At 35.9% G+C, this 19,405-nt stretch overlaps 2 protein-coding genes across 4 annotated transcripts in view; one reads left to right on the plus strand and one right to left on the minus strand.

Annotated features, from left to right (window-relative positions):
• Positions 1–541, plus strand: part of LOC136030433 (probable cardiolipin synthase (CMP-forming)) — a 36,191-nt gene extending 35,650 nt beyond the window's left edge. For all 3 annotated transcript variants that reach the window (XM_065709415.1, XM_065709417.1, XM_065709416.1), the window contains one exon: positions 402–541. In XM_065709415.1, coding sequence (XP_065565487.1) covers positions 402–486 — 85 coding nt within the window. In that variant the 3' untranslated portion in view covers positions 487–541. The remainder of the gene's footprint in view (positions 1–401) is intronic.
• A 3,873-nt stretch (positions 542–4,414) lies between these two features.
• LOC136030432 (F-box/LRR-repeat protein 2-like) overlaps positions 4,415–19,405 on the minus strand; it is a 39,709-nt gene continuing 24,718 nt past the window's right edge. The window contains exons 6-10 of the mRNA XM_065709414.1: positions 15,377–15,482; positions 13,970–14,139; positions 10,607–10,809; positions 9,667–9,882; positions 4,415–4,751 (exon numbers count right to left, since the gene is read on the minus strand). Of these exons, the coding sequence (XP_065565486.1) occupies positions 4,613–4,751; positions 9,667–9,882; positions 10,607–10,809; positions 13,970–14,139; positions 15,377–15,482 (834 nt within the window). The 3' untranslated portion in view covers positions 4,415–4,612. The remainder of the gene's footprint in view (positions 4,752–9,666; positions 9,883–10,606; positions 10,810–13,969; positions 14,140–15,376; positions 15,483–19,405) is intronic.

The following is a 19,405-nucleotide window of genomic DNA, read 5'->3' on the forward strand; positions in this document are numbered from 1 at the left end:
CTGCTTTCTATAGACGAATAAGTTTTTTTCGCATTAGCGAATAAATTTATATTTTAGTTTTTGACATGCCACAGCAGATACCCTGTTACCAATGGTAGTATATACCATTGCCTCAGCCCTCACCAGCCTTAACTTCAGTATCAGCATTCAGCCAAATCCCTAAGGTAAAAACTCACTCTTGTTTTCTGTAGCTACCTTGTTATGTTTCAGAGTGTAAAATAGCCCACCTTGTTATGTTTCAACTTGTAGGGTGTTATAGCAGGTACTATTGTGGCCTCAAAACTCACCTATATTATATTTAGTATCAGTATTCACCTAAATTGTAGAAGTTAGAACTTACTTTAGTTCCCTGTGTTTAGGGTAAAAGTCTCATTTTCAATAATTTTGTATTTTAATTTCAGGTATGCTACAGCAGGGACTACCATTGCCTCAGCGCTCAGTTATGTCTTTCAGAAGAATACCTATAAGTATATGTCAAAGAAATGAGATTGTGGAACAAATGTTCATTAAAATTTGAAAATATATTTCTTAAAAATTAAAACATGATTGAACAATCCTGAAACACTCCCAGTTTCAGACAAAAGCAGCTTTAAATTGATGGTGTCGCTCATAAGGGAAAGCCACATATTTAGGGGCTCTTACGGTCTGGAACCCAAAGAAATGTAGAGATTTGGGTGTTTTCGCGCTGTAATTTCTTATATTTCTTCATTAAATTCGCATTTTTGCTGCAGTGTTTTTATTCAAATCGCCTCTGCTATGCTCAGTATGTATTGTATATTCGTGCCTCTGTATCTGCTAAAGGATGTGACTCAAATGTTAAAATTCTGCGCTGAGCTGTTTAAGTTTAAGCAAACTCGATCGTCGGGTATCGGTCATCGAGCATCAAGTTTGAGTAAACTCGATGCCCTGGAACGGGGCATCGATTCCTGTTATTCATATTGTTTTTCAGAAAAAAACGGATTAAATGAATTTTGGTCAGTCCAAAAAAAGAGAGCTATCAGAAACATTATTGAAACTTACAGCCTTTTGAAACTTGCAGCCTGGAACTTAAGTGTGAATTGACAGTTCGGAAGTTAACCGGAAAAAGTCTGTAAATAAAGAGTCCGAATATGTCAAAAGAAAATTTGTTACTGGTTTTTTATTTTTGTGTTGCTTTTGAATAGTGTGATCTAAAAATTAATTCACATTTCTTATCATTGTGCAATCTTACTTGACATTGCATCACACTATTTATTTCACATTACTTCACAGTGATTTCAAAAGTTACTTCACAATTCTCTATTTAAATATGAGGTATTAAATATCAAATACCAATAACAAAAGTATTTAAATGCCAACTAAAGTATTTAAATAGCCAATTCGTTTCTGGTTTGATTTTAGTATACCAGCCATTTGATAGTGGATATGGCCAGATTTTTTGTGTGATGCTCGAGTATGGATAGTTAATCCATGATGAATATTATTAAAATGCTTAATTTGATAAGGAAATTACTTCACATTTCTTATTATTGAATAATTTATTTCACATTACGTCATACTTTTTACTTTATATTACCTCACAGTAATTTCAAAAATTACTTCACAATTCTTTGTTTAAAAATGAAGTATTAAATACATACAAATAGTGTTAAAGTGATATCAGGTGCATTTTAAAATAAACTTAGTATAAGTGGCTTCTCCGGTTATTAAGTGCTCTATTGGAAATTTGTTTTCTATTTTTTGGTATTGATAAAAATTGAAATTTGGTCAAGTTATTGGATTCTGAAACGTCAAAAACTTAAATAGTACTCCTAGTCAGAGAGGCTTTTGAAAAAAGACTGCTATAATCTAAGTATAGGTTTTTGGACTTTTGGACTTAAGTTGTAAGTTTGAATTTCCTTCCTTCAAGATATTTAAGCTTAACCTAATTCAACTAAGTCTTCGAGGCAAAACAGCTTAACTGAATATCAATCTAAAGTCAAAAGGGGAAAATCGGCCTATACAATTTACCACCCTTAAGTACGGCACAGGTGTTGCTAAAGAACTTTTTAAATAACAATATAGAGTAAATAACAACATAGTCCTATTCTACTTCTTAAGGAAGAAATTTATATGTTCAACATCTGAAAGCTGAATAAAGAACCACTTTTGTAGCTTTAATAGCCAATTAGTGTTGAAGGTTTGAAGTCCAAGCTATTTTTTTCGTAACTTAAATGTCTAAAAAAACAAGAACCTGAAACACAGTTTTTTGTTTTTTTTTTTTCCAGCCTCTTGTTAAGTTCATTTGAATGGTTGGTCCATTTCTTCAAATTTGAATATCTGGGTGTAACTTTCAACCATTAATTGGCTTAGCTAGGAGGGGGGTAAGGGGGTTTTGAATTTCTGAAGACTTTTCCTCTAGTTTAAGGCAAATGTCCTTATATGTATTCTCGAGCCCAAATTTTAATCTTCAAGGCAATATCCATCAGATAAACATTTAGGGGCGCAGGGGGGGGGGATACTCCCTAATCTTTCATTACTGTGAAACATACATTCCGATTGTTTGCACTATCGTTTTTTGCAGGCTGGCAGCTCCTCTTTTGTTGTAGAAATATATGTAACATTAAAGGATGTATTCGTATGTTTACCTGAACAGAAGGGGTTGGGGAGGGGGATGCAACGCTTTATTTCAAAAATCTTTCACCTAGGGCGAATTCCAATTTCGCCCCTGCCCCCTAAAAAAAAAATTGTTTTTGTAAGATTCAGCCCTAGTCAAACCTCTGGACTATAGGAGGTAACATACTGTCTTCTGAAATACTAAAACCAATTTGAAATTCTGTCTTATAAACCCTTGGGAAGCAGGTCTCTCTGTTTATATTTCTGGTGTAATCTGTTAAAGAAGTCGAAGTATAGTTCTATTTACGCAGTGAATTGAGGCACATAACTCGCAATGAATCTACTTTCACAAATTAAGCCCAAAACCACAAAGAAAACAAGAAAAGTCCGACTTAGAAAAACTTAATCAGTTGTCAAATTTTGCTGAACAGCAATTGTTCAGTTCAGGCAAGTGACATTAGCCTATGCTCAGTTTTAGCGTTCAGTGTTTCAGTAGCCAGTGTTCTCTGCAGTTCGGGCCAATGAAACTAGTTTTGAGCTTGAAATCTGAAAGGTGACTTGAGGAATTAGTGACTGCTGTAAAAAATTTTCCAAGTGTGGTATTTTAAACTGGTCTGATTTTTAATTTTGACACTGAAGTTTTAAATCTGAATGGTTAAAATTGCGTTTTTAAAACAAGACAAGATTTAAGACACAGAATGGATCCCGTGTCACGGATAAAAAGGTCAATAAATCGAAATCATAATTTACATATTTTTTCAGCGTAACACTTTGGAATTTTGATTTTAGGTTGTCTTTCTCAACTGTTGTTTTCTCTTCTTTTTTTGTAAACAAATACCGAAAAATTAGGAAAAGGCCGGGTAAGAACTAACTCACTCGGGCTTTTGGCTCTCGCTTCGTTCGAGTTGGCGCTCGGGCCTTTCTACTATGCAATTGGCAGTCGCTTCGTTCAGGTAGTTCTGAACATAAAAAAAACTATCTTAAATTTTCTATATTTTCAAACATATGCTCTAAATCATAAAAAGTTAGGTATGCCAAAATGAAACACCGAAATATTTGTGCTGATTGTTAGTGGTTGGAACTTGGTGTTGTTTTAAACAACGCTTTGAATAATTTCAATGTGTTCTTGTTTACTTCTAAGTTAAATTCTGTGATTGAATTGGATCAGTCCATTTAACGGACAGTGGCAGGCTTTATGTAAACCTTAATAAAAAGGTAAAAGATTACGACATTAGACTTTACAGTCCCTACTGGCGGTGCTGATCTCCGTTTCTTGGCTCTTCAGCCAGGAAGTGCAATTAGGGGGTTGGGGGCCAACCATCCTGTGCTTTCGCACACCCTTCCCGTTTACCTTCTCTAGATTTCTCCGGGTATCCATTTTGAGCTAGATCGACTCTGGCTGAGCTTAAAGAGTCACGCCACTGACCCCCGTCCCAAACTAAATAATTGGGTACACTAGGATTCGAACCCTCGCACTCTCAGACAAAGGATCCTGAATCCAGCACACCAATCCGCTCGGCCAGGATGGCTCTCCACTCGGCCAGGACGGCTCTCCACTCGGCCAGGATAGTTCTCCACTAAAGCTAAATAACTTTGGAAATACTCACTTGCGAAGTGAAAACTTGTATTCCCCCCTCTCCTTTAATCAAATTCTACATTAATCTGTACGCGTATTTTAGTCTAGTATCGATTTTTACTCCGCGAATTTAGCTTTCACCTTGAATAAAATACAGTCTCAATGTCTATATCTCAACAACAAAAAAAAGAAGAAAAAAAAACGCTCAATGTCGAGCTCAAACCCCCAACCCTGAGATTAAGAGTCTAATATTGTCCTGATCGATCTATTCTGGTTCATTTTATTGGTTTTCACCTTCATTGTATTTACATATCAAAATAAACGGGTTGGGTTTTCTTTCTGGTTGAGCTTTCCAACATAGTAAATACATAGAACTATTGCCCATAATAAGATAGTCCTAAAAGATGGCACTGGTTAGGTTAGGATACTCTTCCGAAAATTGGTTTGGAGAATTTAGAGAGTTTACGAGTTGAACATGAGCTCTCTATAGTCAGTGAGAAGGTAAGAGTTTGTTACACGGCAGTTAGTTCCAGTCCTAACAACTGTTCTTCTGTCGGCTCTCTCAAAGTTGGCTTTTACTGATTCATAATATTGGCCATCACTAGAAAAAGATATTTCTATTAAAATAACCTCAAAACTAGATAGCATAAGGCTATGCTTTGCTTTCTTCTTGAATAAACATTTTTAGGAAGTGATACAGAGTATTTGTAAGATAAAGAGGAGAGTGATAGAAAGAAGATATACACATGGTAAAACAATTAATGATGGCAAACACCAAAAATAAGAAGAACAATAGGGAATTTCTCAAGACAATGGGAAACAAATTAGAATGAATATTTTGGCCCTATGTCCAAGGGCCGTCCTCAGGAATACAAAAATATATAAAAAGAAAAAACTTACTATAGGATAAAATCAATAAAACTACAATGATTTTTTTTTTTTCAAAACAGTCCCAGCATCCTTACCTGAGCGAAGTTCAACCAACACTGAAAAATAAATTGTGATGAAACGAGGCAATTCATTGAAATGAAAGAAAATGATTTAAAAACACGTTTTTAATGCCAATCTTGCTTTTTTGGCTGCTGATCTCATAGGTCTATTTATGAAAGGTTCTGTCTTAATATATATTGGTTTTTTATAATATTTCGTAAGGTCATTTTTAATTAAATTTGTGTATAGAGCATTTAGTGAATATTCTCCCAAGTCCCTATTTAAGGAAATATTACTATTAATCTTTAGTCTGACTTCAATTGCTTCTCGAACTACTTGGTCATTGCTAATAAGAGCGGATTCTTCAAAAAGTATTTTGTGGCTAGGATTTTCAAAAATATGGGTGCTTAAAGCAGAATCAAAAGAAACTGAAGAATCAAAAGAAACATATTAGAATTTAGAGCTTTGGTGATATCATCTTTATGCCTCGTTTCATCACAATTTATTTTTCAGTCTTGGTTCAACTTTGCTGAGGTAAGGATGCTGGGACTGTTTTGATTTTAGTTTCATAAAAAGTTTCATTTTAGTTTTATTGATTCTATCCTGTTGTAAGTTTTTTCTTCTCATATATTTTTGTATTGCTAAGGACGGCCCTTGAATATAGGGCCGAAATATTCATTCTAATTTGTTTTTTATTGTCTTGAGAAATCCGCTATTGTTCTTCTTGTTTTTGGTGTTTCTGATGGAAAGGCAGTGTGGTCTTCGTCGCTATTTAATTAATGATGGGTCGTGTAACTGCAGCTAATTGGACATTATTTGTAGCCTATAAGGGGACACAGAGTTAGGGCTATCGAGAGCCAAGATGCAGCCACGCGGGAAGTTTTCTTCTTCCTCCTTCCTTCTCCAACAATTTTTTTGTTGTGGTACCAACAGAGATGAAGGTGGTAGGTCTTGGTTTTGAAAACTACTCTGCTTAACTAATCCTTGGCCCTAGTGAAATTATAATGGTAAATTTACAATTTCCTATCGGAACTTCGATTTAAGTTTACTTTTGGGGATAATTTTGGAGGCGCTGATTTTTTCTAGGGGAGGGGAGGTGTCCACCTCTTTAGCTACGCCTATATTGGCAATCATTCTTAATCTTTTTTATGTCGATGTGCAGTTTCAAGTTAACTTTTTTATTTCTCTGTTCTTATGAACAGATTCATTAGTTTGGCTTTGCCCATATTGGGTTTTGTTTTTTCGTTATATTTTTTTGCAGTTTTTTCTCTGTCCTGCTCTTGATCGAGATTTTGTTTTTGTCCCTCAATTTCTTATACTGAAGACATATCTATATTTTGTGTCTGGCCATGAATTTTTCTTTTTTTTCCATCTTAAGAAATCAGCATAACTAAAATTGTGGCTACCTAATGCTTCAAGAATTATTCCTATGGATTTGATTACATTTCAAAGATTGCATGCCCGCAAATACATTAAAAGACTCGAAAGTGGAAAATACTAAAAAGTCATGGATATATTAAATATTTGTAAAGGGGCCAATAGGCAAAGTTAATTGATTTTATATTTTGTTACAACAGGGGTTTTAACCGGTCAATGCTATTAAATTGTGTTTACTCAACAAGCAGCAAATCCTGTCGGATAACAGGCATAAGAAAAAACAAGAGCTAAGAGCTCATATGGCACTTGTGAAGAGGCAAGAAGAGCTAAGAGCCAAGAGCTCATATGGTATGAGCTCTAACAAAATTCTATGAATCAATAGATTGATTTAAAAGGAAAATCAGAGGCTTAATGCCGGTCAGGATTTAAAATTTGAGCTCTGAGTCACGATGTCCTTCTAAATATTAAAATTCATTAAGATCCGATCACCCACTCGTATGTTATAAATACCTAATTCTTTCTAATTTTTCCTCTCCCTTTAGCCCCCAGATGATCGAATCTGGGAAAACGACTTTATCAAGTCAATTTGTGCAGCTCCCTGACACGCCTGTCAATTTTCATCGTCCTAGCACGTCCAGAAGCACCAAACTCGCCAAATCACTGAACCCCTCCCCCCAACTCCCCCAAAGAGAGAGAATCCAGTACGGTTCCGTCAATCACGTATCAAGGACATTCGCTTATTCTATCCACCAAGCTTCATCCCGATTCCTCCACTCAAAGTGTTTTCCAAGATTTCCCCCTCCAACTCCCCCCAATGTCAAAAGATCTGGTCGGGATTTGAAGTAAGAGCTCTGAGACATGAATTCCTTCTAAAAATAAAATTTCATTAAGATCCGATCACCTATACGTAAGATAAAAATACCCCAATTTTCACGTTTTCCAAGAATTCCGGTTTCCCCCTCCAATCCCCCCAATGTCACAGGATCTGATCGGAATTTAAAATAAGAGCTTTAAACCACAAGATCCTTCTAAATATCAAATTTCATTAAGATCTGGTCACCCTTTCGTAAGTTACAAATACATCAATTTTCAAAATCACCACCACCACCCCCCACCTACACCAAAGAGAACAGATCCGGTTATGTCAGTCACGTATCTTAGACAGGTTTTTATTCTTCCCATCCAGTTTCATCCTGATCTCACCGCTTAAAGTATGTTCAAAGATTTCCGGTACCCCCCAACTGCCCCCCTCCCAATTACGCTGGATTCGGTTGAGATTTAAAATAAGAGATCTGAGTTACGAGGTCCTTCTAAATATGAAATTTCATTAAGATCCGTTCACTCCTTCGTAAGTTGAAAATACGTCATTTTTTCTAATTTTTCAGAATTAACCCCCCCCCCTCAATAGAGCGCATCCGTTCCAATTATGTAAATCACGTATCTAAGACTTCTTCTTATTTCTCTACCAAGTTTCATCCCGATCCCTCCAATTTAAGCATTTTCCATCATTTTAGGTCCCCCCCATGTCACCAGATCTGGTCGCGACTTAAAATAAGAGCTTTGAGACACGATATCCTTCTAAATGTCAAATTTCATTGAGATCCGATCACCCTTTCGTAAGTTAAAAATACCTCATTTTTTCTAATTTTTCAGAATTACCCCCCCCCCCCCCTCAACTACCCCAAAGAGAGCGTATCCGTTCCGGTTATGTCAATCATGTATCTAGGACTTGTGCTTATTTTTCCCACCAAGTTTCATCCCGATTCCTCCACTCTAAGTGTTTTCCAAGTTTTAGGTTTCCCCCTCCCAACTCCCCCCAATGTCACCAGATCTGGTCGAGATTTAAAATAAGAGCTCTAAGACACGATATCCTTCTAAATATCAAATTTCATTGAGATCCGATCACCCGTTCGTAAGTTAAGAATACCTCATTTTTTTAATTTTTCAGAATTACCCCCCCAACCACCCCAAAAAGAGCGGATCTGTTCCGGTTATGTCAATCATGTATCTAGGACTTGTGCTTATTTTTCCCACCAAGTTTCATCCCGATCCCTCCGCTCTAAGTGTTTTCCAAGATTTTAGGTTTCCCCCTCCCAACTCCCCCCCCCCAATATCACCAGATCCGGTCGGGATTTAAAATAACAGCTCTGAGACACAATATTCTTCCAAACATCAAATTTCATTAAGATCTGATCAACCGTTCGTAAGTTAAAAATACTTCGATTTTTCTATTTTTTCCGAATTAACGGAACCCCCACTCCCCCCAGATGGTCAAATCGGGAAAACGACTATTTCTAATTTCATCTGGTCCGGTCCCTGATACGCCTGCCAAATTTCATCCTCCTAGCTTCCCTGGAAGTACCTAAAGTAGCAAAACCGGGACCGACAGACCGACAGAATTTGCGATTGCTATATGTCACTTGGTTAATACCAAGTGCCATAAAAAGCACAGTTGCGTATAAATGAAGAGTAACACTGCCCCCTCCAACACAGAATTCAACATCGCTGTTCCCCCATCCCCCAACATAACTTTCCCTCACAATTTAAACTCAACCCCCCAGTCGCTAGACGAATCAGTGTAGACTTACTCAACCTATAAGTTTGGAAATTTACAATGCAGTCGGTATTAACGTATTATAGCGACCACACCAAAGAAGCAAAGTTATGTTAATCTTAATGAAGTATGCCAAAATATGATGAAGATATAATACTTTAGTAAAAATATAATACTTTATTTTGTTATGTTCCTTCCAAATATACCTATTGTTTCACTCGTAAATTCAATTTATGTTATTGCTCCTTGTGTATTATACCGACCACACTCAAGATTGATGTTAGGTTAATCATATTGAAGAATACCGAAATATGATGAAGATATAATACTTTAGTAACAAAATTATGAAAGACACACAGAGGATAATGGAAAGTAGGTCGCCTAGAACGCATTATATTAAATACCCAACCACCTCTATATATTAAATATTTAATCAAAATATACCTGCAAAGTAGTTTCCCTCGCTTAGGCTAAGCTGATTATATCGGAGTCGGCACAGAAAACCGGTTCCACTACAAATCAAGAACAAAGTGTGGTTGTTATAACATTTAAGTACAATATAGCCCATCAGAACTGCAATAATTGTAGTTCTGATGGACTGCAATTAATTGAATGGCATGCAGAATGTATTTTGGTTATGTACGTTGGAGTGTACCTGAGAACTAAGCAGCGAAGTTGCAGACATTTGACGCGAAGTGCATCGACTGCTTTTTGACTTTTGTCGGAGTAGCGAAGGGTGTCTGGGTCCCACCTTAATTCAAGTCGCTCAATTTCAGGACAGTTTGTTGCAATGCAGTCCATCAGGTAATCAACAAGAATCTTTTGTTGGATTTTTTGACAACATCCTTCTGCCATTCCCATTACTAATATCCTGTAATTAAACTCTGATAAAAAAGAGAGAGAAAAAGGCTTATAAATCCATACTAACGACAATTGGGGGTCTTCCCTTTTGTTTGCTACTAAAAACTAATCCTAACAAATTATCTTGACTAATGTTGATTTTCTTTTTCTTTGCAATCACAAATTTTTCAAGACGCGCAACTGCTATATCGCGAACTATTTTTCTAGCATTCCATTTTTTGATAACCACACAGAGGATAGAAAGGGAAGCCCCCCCCCTGAAAGACTAACACAGTGCAAAAGTAGCAGACTTTTTAATATTCAGAAAAAAATGCGTAACTCTTATGGCAAAAAAGCCTCTTCAAACCTTCGCCACTGTGGCAAAGATTCAAAAGACTGTTCTGCCTTTCGTAAGTTCCCGTCTTTAAAAGTGATTGCAGCTAGGATTGCGGCTCACTGGATTAGAAGGCAGACACATTTCTCAGTCAGAATTCTCAAATATGTGTGCAATATTAGCCAGTATTGGTCATAACTTTCTTCGGTTTAAAAAAATAGAGCGGTCCAATCCCACGGTTTACACCGTTCCGTTCTAACGGTTGTGGGCTTCATTTTTTTTCTTCTGTTTTTTCAGTGAAAATGAATGTCAGCTAAAAAGTACCGTTGACAATCTGTGAAAACATTATTAGGCTAAAATTTAAGAAACAAAGCTTTCAGACACAATCAAAGATTTCCAAATAGGATACAAAAAGACTTACTTCGTTCTACTTAGAACCGGCATTATAGAAGTCCATATCTGATCGGTAATGTGAGGAATTCCTGACAAAATTAAGCCTCTAAGCTGTTGACCAAAGCGAGATATAAATCTGTATATCATTTCTTCTGAAATATTGTCGCTTCTGTCCAAGTCAAGAGCAACGAGACCTCGGGGATTTCCCTTTTCCATGAAATTGCGCATTACCTATAAAAAAGAACTACTAAAGTGTTTTTTTCTCTTTGGGGCACTTTTCAAGAAGCCTTTATCGAAATCCCCTATGCTCAGGTAAAAAACTATCAGAAACTTACGGAATAATAGGTAGTTTTCCTAACTTTGTTAATTAGCAGCAGTGACTCACCCTAAGGTCACTGTTGTCACGTAATATCAACACAAATTTTCCGAAGTGTAAAGTTCTACTCACACCGACAACGGCATAAATCATGAAAGCATTGATATGTGGTTGGAGCTAAAGTTATTTTATGAAGTTTATAATGATTTGGAACTTATCAACCAGATTTTATTTGGATCCAAAAAGAACAAAACTGCATCAAATTTGAGAACCTGGATCAATCTACTTTGTTTTACTTTATTAGTGAACTGATAAATAAATTTTGCCATTTTTTTTGTAATTCTTCGCTAGCTTTGAACGTTTTTTGACGATTGAATCCTTAGTTAACTGAAAAGTTGACTATGAAACTACTATTAAAAATTATTCGTTGTTAGATATCTATAAAGAATTTCTAGCACGAAATTCGAACTCGACAGCTCATGCTTGTCTCTATGGTAAGTCTCTGCTATTGCAAAATGTGATGATTCATTCAGGGTTTCTCAGATTGAACAATGCGACAGATTTTTAAAAGCGATTACTCCGAGGCTGTATTTTAATTCATGCGTTTAATTCTCTTCTTATAAAAGGAAACAAGGGTGTAAAATTTCCAAAAAAAGGGTAGACTTGGGTCTTCTTCATTGCTTTGACTGTTACAGGCATCACCTTCCTATACCTGATGATCTGATCCTATATTCTTGTATGGGTAAGGCTATAGCAACTTCGAATTTCTGCCAAATTTTCTGTTCTATTTGCAAAACCTGGTGAACTTTCTTAGCTCACTTTGTTCACTATCTGGCAAATAAAACGGTAAAAGCGAAAAGGAGACTTGTTAGTTGATTAAGTTTTGTTAATTGAACGTACTTCTGATCTAACAGGTAAATAGTTATATCACATAAAAACCTAGTTGCAACTTACTAACAGTAATCAACGAGAGAAAGAAGGCCATGAGCTGCCTTGTTCGAATTATAGGCACATGTCTAGAATTGTGGTTCTTCAGAAGGAGACATGCTAGAACCAAAGAGATACATTTTTAAGATTGCCAATTTTTTGTTCATTTTAGGATTTTATTCTCGTTTTGACAATTCGTCCCTAGCTTCCTCTATTGGTTTCATATAATCCTAGGCTATGTAAAATAAAACTAACATAATACTGGATGGAAACCAATTCAAAAACAGAAAGAAATTGGGAAAAACAAGGAAATATGATATCTTGGATACTTGCTGCATATTGTACGAATTCCATAGAATGCATATTATAAGAATTCTTCCTGTAAAATTATAGTTGTTTTGTCATGTTACACCAAGCTCACAACCAGGCTCAATACACTGAATGGAGAACACACCTTCTTCCTATAAAATTACAAATGCTTTGTCATCTTACACGAGGCTTAACACAAAGGCTCAAAACCAGGTTAAGCACACTGAATGGAGAACGGACCTTCTTCCTATAAAATTATAGTTGCTTTGTCATGTTACACCAGGCTCAACACAAAGGCTCAATACACTGAACGGAGAACGGATCCTCTTCTTATAAAATTAATGTTGCTTTGTCATGTTACACCAGGTTCGACACAAAGCCACACAGGTACAGTAAACTTGTTTTTTTCTTTTCTTTTATTTCTGCACCAAATTCAATATGTTTTTCGAGTCTAACATATAGCTGAGACCGTTTTTGCCAAGAAATCTGAAATTTGATTTCGACTGCAAATGATATTTGTTATTTTTTTATTTTGTCATAATTATTTTGTTTTTAATTTTGCAGTATTTGGGAAATTATAATTTGTCTTTGATTTTGCATATTTCTTTCATGTCTGCGGCCTGTTTTGATTTTTACTGTTTTTAATTTGAATATTTTACTTTTGCTTTTAGTTTAAATGTGTATGTAGCTTTAATAACAAATCAGTATCCAGTAAAAAATATGATAACCTGTAACCCAATAAATGCACCTGAAGAATGTTTCATTATAATTTAGTTTGTGCCCTTTTTAACAGGATCTTATTGATTGTAATAGGATCGTAGTAAGAATAAAACACTGTACATTCTCAGTAGGCTAAACGCGAAAAATCTGTAATCGACTGTTTTTTGTAAATAGCCTAGTAGAGATACTATAAAATCCAGCATTTAAAACGAAGCTCCAGGATTTTAAATGTCATCAAGTGTACCAAAATTATAATTCCCGATACACGCTAATGTCATATTTACGTACATACACGTACATTGTCGTGGCTGCTGATAAAGAAACCAAGGTTTATGAATGTCACGCGTTTTCCCTTCATTTAATTTTGCACTTTTACTACTGAAGTAAAAAATTAAAATGACAAGTAATTGGTTTGAAAAGCCCATAAAAACACCAATTTGGTCTCAATTATTTTCTTCTAGCACTATACTTTTGTATTTTATACTAATAAGAAAAATTCTGTGCCAAGCCTCAATTTTCTTGAATTAAAAAAATGCGCCCATAATAAGTTTTACGCCTTAAAGTTGAGCATTATTCAACTCAACAATTTGTGAACAGGATGTATTACTGGCGTTGTAGTTATGGGCGATTTTCCTTTTACCCGCAAGTGGGATGGAACCCAGTTGTAAAAGTCAAGAAAGAAAAAGGGTAAATTTATAGCAAACCATATAACTGGCTTTCGTATAAAGTGATTATACCTTCACCACGCCTTTTTTTATGCTCTTTACGAATATAATAATCGCTTCTACAACAAATTCAAATTTAACACCTTTTAAGCTCTTAAAAATGACGAATTTTCAATTAAAGTACGAATTATCCGTCGTTTCCGACAAAATAATACTATGTTTTCTCCCCGCCGTTTTCGACAAAATAATACTACATTTTCTCAGTGCTAACATTATTTATAATAAGGTTAGTTTATGTTAGGTTAGGTGAAAAGTGCTTAAATCTGAATTTAAGGGTAGAAGCGATTATTATATTCGTAAAGAGCATAAAAAAGGCATCGAGTGGTATATTCACTTTATACAAAAGCCAGTTATACGGTTTGCTATAAATTTACCAGAAAAAGAGTCAACTCACCGAGTCATTAAATCCATCCAGCTGCCCAGCAGAGAGGTATCTCAAGTTCTGTAGGTTTGATAGAACGTAACTAAGGCATTCAGAGCTCAGATCTGTACCCGTTAAGTCCAGCTCCTGCAATTGCTGAGCTTTGTCCCATTCAACTTGCATTAAACACTCATTCAGCAAACCTATTTATACAGTTAAATTAATAATAAAGTATAGGCTGATGATTGAAGAACTAAGTGGACAGATCAGATAAACTCACATTTTACAAGTTTGGCAACATTGAACTATATTTTGAGTCGTACCCATATCGACGCTTAAGACCAATTTTTATAGTAGGATTTGCGGCACTAACTATTGACGCTAGTCACCGCAATTAGATAAATAATAGAATAATAAATGATAACAAAAATAATAAAAAGTATTATATTAAAAAGAATAATATTTCAATATAATATAATATCAATTTAACATAATATAATATTTAAATACAATAATAAGTATTCTATAATAATAAATAACAATGTAATTAGATAAAAATATCTTCTTGTGAATGCTTTGAAAGATGTGTGTTAACTCCTCAACTAAAATAATGTCAAAACTCACGAAATTCCAGAGCTGGTAGGTTTCTTGACGGCTCCTACATCGCTCTAGTTCAACAGGCAGGACGACTGACCCGTGTAATCTGATTGTAGCCAAACAAAGGAATCCGTAAAAATTAAATTGATCGCAGTCAGAAGAACAGTTTATTTTCATCATAGTCATGGCACATTCCTGATTTTGTTGAGATTCCAACAAGACGAGTCACATTCAATTCCAACCGGGCAGAATATATTTATTGGTCTTGTGAAAAAATACTTGTTGTATCCAGCTCTTCTATTAAATGGAAAAGATAAATATGTGACTTTTTATGACTAATGAAAACAGCCAAAAGGTTAGTAATAAGAAACTAAACCTTTTTCAGGCATGGGCGCCACTTTTTACGCAGGATTTATTTTCAGGTAAGAAGTCGTTTAAATCTATTTTTTTCTGGCTATAAAATCTAGGTTTGAATTATGATCTGTTGTTGTTATAAATTAAGAAACAAATACTTAGAACTCAAAAGCCTCAGACAAGATATTCATCAAACGTCAGAAACTTGTAGATTGTATTTTGTCAGAAATGTCTCAGGATTTTAACGATCCAGTGTACATTTATTTTTGTAAATAAATGTAATTCTCGGAGGTTTCAAAGCCCCATCTCTTGACCCCAAGAGCCCTGCGACGAAGAAAATTCCTCATCATTAAGCTGATTTAAAGTGAATTAATTTATAGATATTTAAAGTGAGATTAATTTATCTAAAATGGTTAATTATTTTATGATTATATTATGATTAATGTAATGATTAAATTATTAATTATTCTAAAATGAGTATTAATTTACCTGTTTGAGCCAAAAGAAGGCAGCGGAGCTTTCGGCAACGTGATAGCAATAATTTCAAAGAAGATCCGGTGACTTTGGCACAAAAATTGGCAGCTAAACATTCAAGCTACAAGAGAACAAAATATTTAACGAGTTTTTATGGCACTTGGTATTAACCAAGTGGCATATAGCGATCGCAAATTCTGTCGGTCTGTCTATCGGTCTGTCTTTCCCGGTTTTGGTACTTAAGGCACTTCCAGGTAAGCTAGGACGGTGAAATTTGGCAGGCGTATCAGGGACCGGATCAGATTAAATTAGAAATAGTCGTTTTCCCGATTTGACCATCTGGGGGGGAGTGGGGGCCCAGTTAATTCGGAAAAAATAGAAAAATGAAGTATTTTTAACTTACGAACAGGTGATGGGATCTTAATGAAATTTGATGTTTGGAAGAATATCGTGTCTCAGAGCTCTTATTTTAAATCCCGACTACATCCGATGACATTGGGGGAGTTGGAGGGGGGGACCTAAAATCGTTGAAAACGCTTAGATCGGGATGAAACTTGGTGGGAAAAATAATCACATGTCCTAGATACGTGATTGACATAACCGGAACCGATATGCTCTGTTTTGGGGAGTAGGGGGGAGGGTTAATTCTGAAAATAAGAAAAAATGAGGTATTTTTAACTTACGAAGGAGTGATCGGATCTTAATGAAATTTGAAGATTGGAAGGTTATCGTGTCTCAGAGCTCTATTTTAAATCCCAACTGGATCCGGTGAAATTGGGTAGAATTAAGGGGTGGGAACCTAAAATCTTGGAAAACGCTTAGAGTGGAGGGATCGGGATGAAACTCGGTGGTAAAAATAATCATAAGTCCTAGATACGTGATTGATTAACTGGAACGGATACGCTTTCTTCGGGGGAGTTGGGGGGAGGAGGATTAATTCTGAAAGATTAAAAAAATGAGGTATTTTTAACTTACGAAAGAGTGATCAGATTTTATTGAAATTTGATGTTTGGAAGGATATCATGTCTCTGAGCTCTAATTTTAAATCCCGACCGATCCGGCAAAGAGGAAATTGGGAGGAAGGGGGACAGAACCTAAAATCTTGGAAAACGCATAGAGTATAGGGATCGGGATGAAACTTGGTGGGAAAAATAAGTACAAGTCCTAAATACGGGATTCAAAAAAACAGGAACAGATCTGCTCTCTTTGGATGAGTTGGGGGGGAGTTTAATTCTAAAAATTAGGAAAAATGAGGTATTTTTAACTTACGAAAGAGTGATCGTACCTTATTGAAATTTCATATTTAGAAGGACCTCGAAACTCAGATCTCTTATTTTAAATCCCGACCGGATCCAGTGTCATTAGGGGGGGGGGGCTGGAAATCTTAGGGCTGGATCCGCTCTCTGTGTTGGAGTTGGGGTGGGGGTGGGGGGTAATTCGGAAAAATTAGAAAAAATGAGGCATTTGCAACTTACGAACGGGTGATCAGATCTTAATGAAATTTGATATCTAGAAGGATCTTGTGCTTTAATATTCTCATTTTAAATCCCGACCAGATCCAGTGACATTGAAGGGAGTTAGAGGGGGAAACCGGAATTCTTGAAAAACGTGAAAATCGAGGTATCTTACGAATGGGTGATCGGATCTTAATAAAACCTGATATATAGAAGAATCTTAGAAAATTAGAAGGAACTCATGTCTCAAAGCTCTTCTTTCAAATCCCGACCAGATCTGTTGACATTGGGGGGAGTTGGAGGGGGAAACCGGAAATCTTGGAAAACACTTATAAATGCCGCAGATACGTAATAGACGTAACCGGACTGGATCTGCTCTCTTTGGGGGAGCTAGGTGGTGGGGCTCAGTGCTTTGGCGAGTTTATTGCTTCTGGACGTGCTAGGAAGATGAAATTGGTAGGCGTGTCAGGAAGCTGCACAAATTGACTTGATAAAGTTGATTTCCCTGATTCGACCACCTGGGGGGCTGAAGGGAGAGAAAAATGAGAAAAATTGAGGTATTTTTAACTTACGAGTGTGCGATCGAAGCTTAATGAATTTTGATATTTAGAAGAACCTCGTGACTCAGAGCTCTTATTTTAAATCCCGACCGGCATTAAGCCTCTGATTTTTCTTTTAAAGCAATCTATTGATTCTTAGAGTTTTGCTGGAGCTCGTACCATGCGAGCTCTTGGCTCTTTCGACCTAGTCACAAGTGCCATATGAGCTCTTAGCTCTTGTTAAAAGTGGGTAACTGAAAGGTCTGCCCTCTCTTTCGGTCAAAAGTTGTTTACGTCAGTCTGAGGGCAAAAATGGCTGAATATTATAATAAAGCAAATCAACATAGGCTCGAAAATCAGTTGGTCAAGTTTAAAAAGTATAACATAAGCTCACATAAAAAAAAAAACAAGAAAAAGAAAAAAAAGCTGCAATTTCAATAATATCCAAGTTTTGACAGCATAGACTCGGAAATCGAACGAATGTCGCTAGTTCAAGATATTCCTAGTTAGTGGTTTTAAGTGCAAATCTTACAGTTATAACCACCATGACTTTTAAATAACCTTTTCGAACAGTTATCGAGGTTTTTTATAGAGATGGTAATTTTGTCTATATAAGTTTAGTCTTTTATAGCTGAGAATACTTTTTTATAACCAGGAATAGGTATATGAAAGCAGGGGATGACATGACTAGAAGTAAGTACTCAATTAGACAGGCCGACTTGCTTCAGAGGTATTATTTATGTTTGTGTTGGTAAGATACTTGAAATATTAGCAGATGAGTACATAGTAGAGGGAGATAATAAAATAGGCAATCCAAGGGTAAGTTTATTTAAAGAATAGACATCAAATAAAAAAAAAGAAATACATCGTTTTATTCCCCAACTAATGCTCTCTTCAAATACAATAATCACTACCATTGTAATTAGACATCACCCCCTCCCCCTCGAATATGGCCAACCATGGACCTTAGCAATAAACAGAGGTTTGCTGATTTTTAGGTGTGCTGATTACAGCAGAGCATAGAGATATAGGAGATGCCTCACGACGTCACGTGAGTACGAAATAGTGGTTGTCTTGCAGTTTCACACAAGGAAATATGGGGGCTAGTAACAGGTAATAGGAGGCAGAGGGGGCAAGTTGTCATACCTTATATCAGGATAACGCTTAATTCATAACAATATTATCTAGGCCTTTATGCAAATACCCTTGGTTTAAATTCTACTTTCTTAAAATACCTTTTCAGACAATCTTTGTAATAGAGGCTGTAATCAGTCAAACATAGGAGACTGATTTTATGTTTTATAGTTGTATCATATTACCTACATCTTTGCAATTTGTCTAGTTTTAACATTTGCGACCTAATAATATTTAAATTTTATTACATTGCCGGTTTTTTTAGAAAGTGGAATTTAGACCGGGGACTATCGCCCCAAAACTTGGCCTAGATAATAAAGTGATAATAATTTTACATATCACGCAGTATCCTGCGATACGATTTGACGATTTGACCCCTCTGACTCACATTAACCGTTGTTAGCCCCCTGCATCTCCGTATGTGATGTTGCGAAGCCCACGCTATCTCCTTATGCGATGCCGTGAGGCGTCTTTTATGCCTCTATGCAATGTCGTGAGGCATCTCTTATATCCCTATGCGATGTCGTGAGAAATCCCCTATCCCTTGTCATGTGGAATGACATTGCTTATGCTAACAGTAAGCAAAATAGTAATACGTACAACACTAATAATTAAAATAGACTATTTTTCCAAAAATGTTAAAATTAGAATAAGTCATTTTCGGCTGTTATCTTCTATTTGAAGTTGATCTCTTCAAATATATCTTAGGGGGACAGAGGTGTACGGTACCCTTCACTCCTATTGTCCTGTAAAATTAGCAAAATAAAAGGTTACTCAGGGATATTTTTGAAAGTTTCAGATAGAAGAAAATTTTTCTTTGAATGCAGAAAATTTCTCGAAGAATCTTGAAAATCTAAAGTTGTTCTAGTATTTTTGTTTCTTAGAAACGTTTGGACCCATGATTTAATGCTTCAAGT

The sequence above is a fragment of the Artemia franciscana genome, chromosome 8, assembly GCF_032884065.1.
Source record: "Artemia franciscana chromosome 8, ASM3288406v1, whole genome shotgun sequence".
NCBI classification, from domain to species: domain Eukaryota; kingdom Metazoa; phylum Arthropoda; class Branchiopoda; order Anostraca; family Artemiidae; genus Artemia; species Artemia franciscana.